This window comes from Euprymna scolopes, chromosome 37 (genome assembly GCF_053919585.1).
Source record: "Euprymna scolopes isolate OS-2025 chromosome 37, ASM5391958v1, whole genome shotgun sequence".
Taxonomy (NCBI): Eukaryota; Metazoa; Mollusca; class Cephalopoda; order Sepiida; family Sepiolidae; genus Euprymna; species Euprymna scolopes.
In genome coordinates this window covers 38,360,637-38,372,481 of record NC_136518.1, presented here as the reverse complement: position 1 = coordinate 38,372,481, position 11,845 = coordinate 38,360,637, and the positions used below count along the sequence as shown (strand labels likewise).

At 36.8% G+C, this 11,845-nt stretch overlaps 1 protein-coding gene across 1 annotated transcript; it reads left to right on the top strand.

Annotated features, from left to right (window-relative positions):
- Nucleotides 1-4,405: 4,405 nt before the first annotated feature.
- On the top strand, nucleotides 4,406-8,686 carry LOC145261174 (uncharacterized). The gene is made up of 3 exons (XM_080119495.1): nucleotides 4,406-4,553; nucleotides 6,143-6,308; nucleotides 8,119-8,686. The coding sequence occupies exons 1-3, from the start codon at nucleotides 4,406-4,408 to the stop codon at nucleotides 8,684-8,686; spliced, it is 882 nt and encodes a 293-aa protein (XP_079975621.1).
- The last annotated feature ends 3,159 nt before the right edge of the window (nucleotides 8,687-11,845 follow it).

The following is an 11,845-nucleotide window of genomic DNA, read 5'->3' as shown; positions in this document are numbered from 1 at the left end:
ACACAGGTAATTAATTGAGAACCACATCACTCTATATAAAAGCGTATGAGATATCAACAGATATACACTCGAGAGTCGAAACAATGAAAAGAATATGCTCTTGTCCTAGTCTTTTTATTATCATCTCATGAGTATATTTCCTAAAAATATGTGTAAGAACTGATATTATTCTTCAGTAGTGAACGGCAACGTAAAAGAACTAACGATTAGATGACAGTTTATCGACCAAAACACTGAAAGTAAAACCAAACGAATAAATGATAAAATGAACGAATACGTTTTGATAAAAGAAATGTCGGAAATGTACGCGAGGCATTTGTCGAAACAATAACCCAATTAAATGTTCCCCGCGAGTTCTCTCATTTAAAGCGGATTTTAACTGAACTTAAAAAGAAACAAATATTTACTTTCGCGATTTAATTACAAAACTTGATCTCTCGACAAAGGTCCTTTAATTCCATTTATTGTTTTCTTCTTGCGTTAGAAAGTGTTTTGCGAAAAGCTAACGCGATTTGCAATTGTTCAGATGGAAAAGTCCAATGGCCGCTTTTATTAAGTTTGAAGCCTGAGTGTTTCCTCAGAGAAAACAAACACATAAACTAAAACCGAACTTATTCGTTTATTTCACATGTCAACTAGCAGAACGCTTAAAACCTAGAGATATATTTTACATATTACTAAATATATAAAACAGAAAATTTTATTCAGCATACAAATATATATTTTAGGTAGATAAATTAATTTAATTCATTTTATATTTATATTATTAATTATGACACACAATGATTAATTTAGACTGATCATTATTCTTTTCGTTTTTAATGAAGTAATATAGTATAAGTATAGGTGTTTAGTTTATCTTAAATCCTATTTAATTGCAATGTTGCCTACAGCAAACTGAATTGTGGCTACATTTTGTAAAGTATGGGTTATATTTCTTTTTGGTATTGCGGATGATTAATACATTTAGTGCCTGTGCGTTTTTAAATTCTAAGAGCTTTTACATAGAAAACAGCTGATAATCCACGTTTCATGTTTCAGGTACAACATGGGGGAAGACAAAAAATAGACGGGAGAACGTTGTCAAAAGAATAAAATTCGAATAATATTAAAAAAAGAAACTCGAGAAACCTTTCGACAAAACCTTTTCAAGAATCGGTAATGATTAAAATAAAACAATTTACACATAATTGAAAATGGAGGCGAGGGGGGCGGGTGAAATCTAAGAATAAAAGAACATTGGGAAAATTAAATAAATAAATGATTCACCAGTGTCGTCCAAAAATCAAAACTCATGATAGGGGGAAAATCAATCTGTTCGCAAATAAATGCAGAAACAAGGAATATTGAAGCAATATGGGCATTTTTTCTGTTTGTTAATTGGACCGCTTTAAAATGGACTAATTTATGCGACAGCTGCTTTAGCCTACAGAGCGATAGTCTGCGTATTAGTACACGGATGTCCTCCAAAATATTGAGATGCTATTGTGAACGGGTCTGGTGTAAAATGCGAAAGCAGCCATCAGAATACGCTTCACAACGTGCCTTATTGTTATACAAGTACGTACCAATTGATGACTCATGAATTGGTGAGCGCCGGATGCATTCTGTAAATATCCCTATGTGTTCAACAATGTGTTTATTTTAGACCCCCGGTCTTTCGAAAACACGCAGGGGCATGCTGTGCCAATCTGGCTCCGAGGCATTGAAACGTACGACCCACGTAACCAGTTTCACACTGACATGAAAAATTGTTATACAACTAAACATGTTTATTGTGTGGGAAGTGCATATTTCTTAAAATATGGGAAGACTGTTTTAATGCCTAACAGCACACTAGGCTCCATCGCATAGAAACAGTGAGACACAACCGAACTAATTTTATTTACAAACCCTTTACCTATAGAACTAATATAAGGGCGTTTCAGATAAACTGGACTCCCTAAGCCGTTTCAGTTTTTATTTAATGTAACATGTTTATTCGGCTCGAAAAACGTACAGAGTTTATCGATGTATTGGAAAATTTAAAATGTCGCGAACTCTCTATAGAACACGGTAACTTTGGGAAAATGAGTTAAAAATAAAACAATACACAAAATGCTGTTAAAAATCCACAGAATGTATGTCAGCTAATGTCACGCTAATATATATTGAGCGATTTTCTTACAGTATTTTGTATATATTTTTAAAACTCATTTTCCCAATCTTACCGTGTTCAGCAGAAAGTTCGGCACAATTTTAAACTTTTCCAACACATCATTAATCACTGTATGTTTATCGTGCTGAATATACATGGTACATTACATAAAAGCACAAAAATATCCAGTTAGGTAAAAAGTAACTTATCTTCTTCTTTGATAATATTTAGTTTTTATATATTTGTTTTATGACAACCCTTTTCGAATCTATGTGTATAGTAATACAAACTTAAAATTATTTAAATCATCATTAATAAAATGTTTATGTTTTTAACTCTTTTTTTTCATTTTTCATGATTTTTTCTAGTCTTTCTTTTTCTTTTTTTTCTTTTCTTCCTTGGATCTCTTTATTTTCTTCCATATCTATGATCTCTTTACACATGTAAATGTAGGGATGCTAGTGGCCGAGGTGAATAGGCAAGGCGACACAAGACACAATAGAAAAAAGAAACGGTATTCCTCATTCTGCTAGGAACTAATAGTCGCGCTGTAAATGCTTAATAACGGAAGTGGAAAGTAAGTTAACCCTCTAAAAATGTGATGAAAAACAGCATATAATTTTCTTTTTATATTATTGAGAAAACTTGAAGCACTTACTTGCGACTCTCAGGAAGAGTGGCAGCAGAAATATTTTGTGTGTGTGATGACTCTTTATATTGGTAGTTGTTAGGTTTAACTTATTTGATTGGCAAACTGGATTATAAAAATGATGGAGTGATCTGAATTTGTGTTGTGATGTTCAGTTTGGGATTGGAGTTTAAGGAAATTGAATCGTTACCCTTATTAGAAGACCGACAAGGTTCTACAATTTTTACCTAGTCCATTGTTGCAAAATCCTTATTAACCTCTACCTTTCAGTGGAGAAAGTTTCCACATGTTGCAACATTGATATGTAGAACGTGTGCATATTTTTCCGCTCTTTTATTTTTTATTATAGCTGCGAAACAAATGTCTTCCCTTGAGGATTCCTTAGGAATGCAAGAAAAATGGATCACCTTCTTGAGGCCCTTTTGGATACGGAGGAAAGATATAAACACATTATCTGATACACATTAGAAAAATTAAAGAAAAGATTCGCAGTGGAGGCATGTGTCTTGAAGAACACCACACACAACATAAACGAGTCGCTTTCTAAAGTGGATCAAGTTCAGGAAAACTTGGTTAAATTCCTTCCTAGAGATAGGGGGGCACCCCATTCTTATGACCTTATCAAATTCAAAGAAGAAGTGGAAAGAGATTTACAACCCTTAACCGCAGAGGTTCACAAGGATGATTCGCCTCCTCCCTTCATGCTCCCAAATATAATGTAGCCATCTCAAGTTGACAGCTCTATGTTCAGGCCTAAGGTCAAATGCCCTAGTTTTAATGGCCTGGACTTAGAGAACAAATTGGCATTGAGAGATTTTCTCACTAGGTTTGACTATTACACTTCGTGATTATAATCAAGGAGAGAAAAATTAACCTACCTCAAGACTTGTGTTACGGGACGTCCGTTTCGGCTAATCTATCATCTTGAGGAGACATCCAATAATTATGATGCTGTGATAAAAATTATTAAGGATAATTATTGGGACGAAGAGGCAATTATAGAGGAGATATTCTCTAGTTTATTCAAACTGTATAACCGAGGCAGGTAATATTGAATACCTTAAGAACTATTTGCCTCAGGTTAAATACGAATTGTCGGAGTTGGACTCTATGTTGGGATATGAATTTATGGAAAGAAATTCAGGCGGAGGGTCATTAGCGGCTCATATACTGTTCGAAAGACTGCCCAACCTTCTTAAGGAAGAATCTGTAAGGTATGTAGGGGCACCGCATCTATCTTTAACTTGTATTTTAGATACGCGCATCAGGATCTTAAAATCCTGGAAGGCTACACTCCATGAAGCAAACCAGAGAGATTTGGATTATGGTAGCTCTCGTAGAAATGTTCACCCAGACACGAAAACGGGGACAACAACACCAACATTGGGGAACTTCCATATCCAAGAGAGGCATAAAACCTGCAATCTTGGTTTGAGGTATTTCATTCCACTCAAGTTTGGGAGGAATACCTTACATTTCCGCAAAGATGGTGACGTTGTCGAGAATTCGGACTATGTTATAGGTGCACAAGTAACAATCATTTCATTGATTCTTGTCCCTGTAAAAGAAGCTCTAAGAGCAATTGTGTGCGATGTTCAGCTCAGGACCATGCCACAATCATGTGCCCTATGCCGTATACATCAACAAATGAATGTATCAATACCGGTTTGGGTGAGCAGCAGTGTATTTTGCCGATTATTACTATCGTACTACAGAGAGGGAACAAAGCTGTGAAGCTGCGATATTTGATAGACACGGGCAGTCAAAGTTCGTATTTTAGTGGAAGAATTTTGCAGGATCTGGCTTGAGACCCAAGATCAATCTCAGAGGTAAACCTTGATATTGTGGCGTTTCTAGGAAAGCAAACCTGCAATTTTCAGAGACTTACCACAAGAGTGGAGTTGACGCCAGGGGTAAAGCGTCAGCTACCTATCCTTATTGACGAGGAATTAGATATCATTCACACAGCGGAGCATTTGCGTATGGTGGTCGAGAATCTTACGAAATTGGATTACACCCTGGATGCAGATTTAGGAAGAAATGCCAATATAACTTTGAAGGATTAATAAGGGTAGACCTGTTACAATTTATGGAACCCCTACAAACGATAAAATGTATGAATGGGAAAGTTTGGCTTTCCCAACGAGGAGTGATACCTTTTGGGGATCCCAGGAACTTCATGTTTCCCCATCAAATTAAAACGATCCAACACAAGGTTCCTGCTTATGGAGAAATCATGAGATCTGTTAAATGTTCTACCTCCATTGTTAATAGTGTTCTTGACGTGTGTTCTTCTTATTCGGACCCCTATAAAGAAACTTTTGAGGGCAGTACTGTAGAAAGAGGTATTGAGTGGATTTACAGTGTGGAGTCTTTGGGCCTATCAGAAAACGACACCTTGTCGGACTATGATGCCCAGAAGGAGTTTATGAGAAATATAGAGTTTAAGGAGGGACGGTACTGGGTGCAGTTACCGTGGCACACTGATAAATTACCTTAGGTGCGCTCTAATAACCAAGTAGCCCTCAAGGTGTTGGATAGAGTGGTACACACTCTGGAAGTGAAGGGCCTCTATGAAGAATATTTGGAAGTTTTTGCCGAACAAGAGACAGAAGGCATAATCGAACTCTTTCATTGTTCACCTAAACAGTTCCATGAACATGTTTGGATCCCTAATCGACCGGTCTGTAAAACCGAGAGCATAGCAACCACTAAAATGCGACCAGTCTTCAACTTCATTTAAGGTCAAGGGAGGAGTATCCTTAAACGAGGGGAGGTTGTCCGTTCTCATTGTTGTTGGGCGCCGGGACAGGAGATTCTGAACAACTCGGAATTTTCCCTCACCTGGCGACTGGTCCAAAATGCGCTGCCCCTTCTCGACAAACTTTGCCGGTATAAAGAACATACGCGGGGCTTCTGTCTGCACTGTGACGAATGCGAGCCCGAAACGATCGGGCACGCGTTTTTTAGTTGCAGCCGGATCCAGCCCTTATTGGAGTACATCGGAGAGGTAACGGCTCGCATCGATGCCGAATGTCCGCTCGATCTTGACGAAGGTTATTTTTTGTACAACATGGAGCCGCCGTCTTTCGGACTAATAGATATACATTATGAATGACACCAGGAACGCATTTCTGATGATTATATTATCAAAGGAGTCTGGTAGAAATAAGTTTTGCTTCTTTTTAAAACGGGATGATCGTCTGGTATGTTTCCGTTATACGACCATCATCTTCGGCGTTAACGCAAGCCCTTTTATATTGAACTGCATATTGAAGTATCATGCGTCTAGATTTCCAGTTGATGAATGCAGAAAACTGTTGAATTCAAATTTTATATTTTGACAATCTTATCAGTACGAATAATTCAGAAAACTATATCATCAAATAAAGGAAAGTTGAAGAAAGGGGAATTTGATCTTCGATCATGTAACACCAATTGCCCAAAGCTACAGGAATTGATGATGAAGGATGAAACTTTGACAACTCACAGTTGTCCTTGGGAAAAGGTTCTGGGTTACAGGTATGACCCAGGGTCTGAGCCTAGTCCAGCGAACTTGTGACCCCAACTTAGCAACAAAACGTCAAATACTATCAGCTGCATCCAGTGTGTTTGACCCATTAACTTTTATGCCTCCCAGTCACCATTCATGTCGCATATTATTGGGAGAAATGTGGAAGGCTAATATTGATTGGGATAGTCCCATTCCAAAGGAAATGCAGGAAAGGTGGAGATTACTAGCTAGTGATTTGTTGGCGCTTCATTCGTTATCGTTTAGAAGACAGGTACTTGATAGCAATACGGTTGCGATTTTGTACATATTCACAGATGCCTCAAAATAGGCATATGGGCTTTCTGTGTATGCAATTCAGGGAGGTATATCTTCTCTGATTTTTGCTAAGGCAAAGTTGGCACCATTAAAAGCTAAAACCTTGGTAACGTTGGAGCTATTAGCGGTCTTTTTGGCAATTAAACATCTTAGTAATATCTTGAGAGCCTACCAAGGAACGAAATTTGGAAGTTTGTATTTGGCTGTAGATGCCCAAATTGTACTCACTTGGCTGATGTCCAAGCAGACGAGCCATAAGAACATTTTTACGAAGAATCGCCTCAAGGATGTGACACAAATGAAAGAAGTAATACTTGCAACTTATAACCTTACTATCAGGTATAAATACGTGCCTTCCTCTCAGAACCCCGCGGACCTAATGACTAGAGGACTGGCAACAGCTAAATTTAAGGAAAATGTCTCCTTTTGGAGTGCTGGATCAAACTGGTTGTCGGGTGAAACTGTTTGTTGGCCTGATAGTACTTTGGATTATCTTAGTGCAAACAACCAGCAAATAGTTCGTACGAACCTGTTGTACATCTGTAATGACAACTGGTTTAAACCTATCATCTCCTTTGATATATTTTCGTGTTTTTACAAACTTCTACGTGTGGTTTCCAGAGTCTTCGAATTCATATCTAAAGCAAGAGGCAAGGAATCGGACTATAAAAAGGCTGCTGCTGACCACTTGTTCAACAACAGGCATTTTCCCTTGTATTGAAGTTCTTACATGCACCTCATTACACACCCATTCCGAACATTGTGAGTCAGTAAAAACTATTTCTGGATAAGTCTGGTGTCGTCCGCTCCAGAGGCAGGTTAAAAATATTTACTCTACAATATGAGGTTTTAAACGCTGTATTGCGAGGAAAGAATCATCCTTTGACTAATCTAATTGTGAAGGATCAGCATGAGAGGGCTACACACTTAGGTGTGCCGGCTTCTCTTATTAGGATCAGAATGTCAGGGGTTTTGATACTCCAAGGCAGAAAGTCTGTGAAAGGAATATTGAAGGACTGCTTTATTTTTCAGAAAATCAACTCTATACATTGTTTGTATCCTAAGATGACAGACCTGCCTAAACATAGATTAAATCTGGTAAGGCCATTCCTACATACATGAATTGATTATACGGGACACCTGTGGGTTCAAAACCAAAATCTTCAATCCAAGATTTACATTCTCATATTCACGTTCTTGGAAATCAGAGTGGCACATTTAGAACTGGTCGAGGACATGACAGTGCACACATTTATACTGCCCTTCATCAGGTTTTCAAACATGTGGGGCTTGCCTTGTCACATATATAGTGACAATGCAAAGTCATTTCTTGCTGGAGTTAGTTTACTAAATCAGGCCCTGACTTTTTTCTGAATTTGATGAGAAATTTGGGCAGTATAATATAAAGCATGTCAAGATCTCTTTTCATTCGGCCTGGTATGGAGGATTTGGGGAACAAATGATTTAAACGTTAAAGCAATGCCTCTATAAAACTGTTTGAAGGTCCATTTACAGTCGATCTGAGCTGTGGCCAGTCATTTCAGATGTCCAACGGACAGTGAACAATAGACCGCTAACCTATGTGAGTTCGAACGACTCAGGACTGAAGGTAATTACGCCCAATCACTTCCTTCGCCCAGATCAAAACCCTCGACTTCTTCTTGGATTGGAGATTCAACCAATTAATGAAGGTGAACTGCCGTCAAGACATATACTGTTGGAATCTTTGAAGAACCGTGATGAGCTGCTCAAAGAGTTTAAACGAATATGGCACGAAGATTATTTATTCTCTCTTCGAGAACGTAAACAAAATTGTTATCCAACTATATCTAATAAGGTACGGCCTGGAGATATTGTGACGATAAAACTCCCGAACAAGTCTAGACCCTTTTGCGCATTGGGGAGAGTAGAAGAATTGTTTCCTGGAGACGATGGTATGGTACGATCGGCAAACATACGTCGATATGATGGGAGTGTAAAAACGTATTCGCTTAAGCATCTCTATCCGCTAGAACTACATGCGGAATACGAACGGCAAGATCATGGTCCGGAACCTTGTTATGATGACTGAGAGTCTATATAATCCACTTTAGAACAGGAGAGTGAGCAGGTTTGGATTTGTCCCGGATATAATCAACCTGATGACGGATTGGCCATGATCTGTTGTGATCAATGCGATAACTAGTTCCATTTTAAATGCGTTGGGATCAGTGCAGCTCCACCAGATAAAAAGGATTGGGGGTGTTACCACTGCTCTGGTGATCAAGAATGAGGAATATGTATATTAAGAAGGCTTTACAAAATCAATAACAATTGATTTTGTTTTCTGTTCGGTGGGAGTGTATTGAGAGAACTTGAAGCACTTAACTGCGACTCTCAGAAATAGTGGCAGCAGAAATTATTTGTGTGGGTGTTGACTCTTTTTGTATTGGTAGTTGTTATGTTTAACTTATTTGATTGTCTAACTGGATTATAAAAATGATGAAGTGAACTGAATTTGTGTTGTGATGTTCAGTTTGGGATTAGAGTTGACGGAAATTGAATCGTTACAATTTTTACCTAGTCACAGGTCGTAACAAACCATTGTTGCAAAATCCTTGTTAACCTATACCTTTCAGTGGAGAAAGTGTCCACAGTATAAATTGTGCGATCAAAATAAATTGTTGAGTTGATAATTAATATGATTTAATGATGAGAAGTTTTATTATCACAAATTAATCAAATATTTTTGGTGGACTTATGTGCGACCTTTAAATTCTTTTATGTTGAACAACTCATATGCAATACTATTTAATCGGAATTGATAATGTGTGCAATATATAGAGGAAAGTGAATTTAATATTTATGTGAAATAATAAATATCGGGTAATTGTCGCGGCTTGGTTGATTAAATGTCATTGGGGCTTCATTCGATAGGAATAAACTACAATGAAGTCTAAACTACAAATGGAATGGGTAATCCAGCCTGGCCCGAGGAGAAAATTTACGTGGCATGTAGCCTTTCAAGGAACGGTTTAACTATTTAATGATATAAAGCTCCAATATATGACTATAAAACACACGTTTGTTTAAATTTTTATGCAGTGTGACACGAAACTGAAAGCAAATTATTATTGATGATAAATTATACTATTACAGAAAAGTAATATTACTGCTTATATAACTACCACTGCTGCCACAACAACTACATTTATAATGCTACTACTACTATCACTAATAAAACACTGCTATCAATATCACTGTCTATCCTAAACTACACGTTTTATTACTAACTTTGTCGCCAAAACGGCTATGTAATGTTATGACCTTTTTAGTTTCTGATCATAGCATATTATCTGTGTTAACTGTGGCAATCGGGGTACAGGGTCAAAACATTATTATTATTGTTATTGTTATTTTTATTAATTGATCGGAGCGACGGGTGGTCGCTGGATCAGTTATTATGATTAGAAGAATAAACAATTAAATTGGGGAAGAGATGATTGACTTGTGAATCGCAAAAGGAATGTGAAAATAGAAAATAGATGCAAACATTATTTTGGGGTTTGTATAAACAAAAAACTCGATGTGCACATTAAGTTGGTCTGAGACACGTAATTAGGTGACGTAACAGAACACGTGATGTAGTTTGTTTGGAGAGGTTCAGAGAGTTGAGATTTGACTACTAATGCAGGCAAACGTCTAGACAGGGGTGGATAGACAGCAAGGAGCAGGCTGTAAGAAGAGAAAATGTAGACGAACTGCAAATCCTGTGAAAACCATTTGAGACAACTGTAATACATTTATATTCTAAAAATATAAAGAGTTGTTTTATGGTTTCACAAGTAAAAATAGATGTCTCAATTGGATGGTTTCTGGGCGTTTCATTGTTCGTCACGGAGCAGCGGGAAAATAGAAGAACTCTTCAAGAAAAAATGTGCGAAGCATATATTATTTTTCTTATATATGACCTGTAAGATATTTCTCGTGTGGTAAGTCTGATAAAACATGATTCAGTTTACACGTTAATATTATATCCTCCTGGCTAAGCAACATACGATTTATACGTTTATTATCTGTCCGTTAAAAGAACAATATCTAACATCCACTAGATAACACATGACACGTTTTAATATATCATCTCTTCCAATATAACCCAATATACAACAGCTAGATAAATCTATATAGTTTTTTCTTTAGGATCCCAACGTTTTAGTGAATATAAATATTGTTTCTCCCATCATTTATATGTCAAATGCCTCAAGTTGAATTTTACTCGCAAAGCCTTCATAAGATGATGCCGCGGGAATAATGCTTTATACACTACCTTATCTGTATCCAGGAGTTAAATATAGCACTCTCAATATCGAAAAAGAATGTCTGAAATATAATTATGATTGGGTTTCATATTTGAGAATGATTTCCGAAGAACACCTCCGGGCTATAACAAATTCATACATATATCAATGGGTTATATGCAATGATCGTCGCATGAGTAAGTTTACAAGACATCGCATTTCCGTGTCACAATTGTCATTCTTATGAGACCATTATTAATATATATTAGCATTCAGTTGATTAGATGAATAAATTCATACTATAAAACTTGATAAATTATTTCAATAAGAGTTTATCAATAAACCTATTGACAGACAATATAACACAGACGATTTGTAACTAAAACGTATTTTACATAATAACTATGTATAATAAAAAAGATTACCATCAGAAAAGATATCTATCATTGATCAAGTCCACTAATATAATTGCATTATTAACTATAGCATAGATCTGCGCAGAGAGTAAAGAAAATTTATAGCCCATCTGTGACAAATATTTTTTAAATAGATGTTCCGAATGGGAGACTACTATTAGTTGAAAATTAGAAATTTATAATATAAATTTCACCCGTCTGTTTAAATGTATGTATGTATGTATGTATTATGTATGTAATTGTGTGTGTATATATGTATGCACACGTGTGTATGTACGTTTATATGTCTGCCTAAGATTTTCGACTAAGACGACGGATTTTCACGAAATTGGCATAATTTTGAAACACGATGTCTCGAACGACAAATATCGAAAAATTGATCAAAATCATTATTCTATCACCCTCAACTGACCAGTTTTCTACAAGGAGGGGCCGATTGTTTGCGAGACATTTTTGCAAGTAAAAATATCAGTTGATTTAATTTTGCAGAATTTAACGGCCGAACTTTCGGTCGCATCATGGACTAGCAGTAAGACG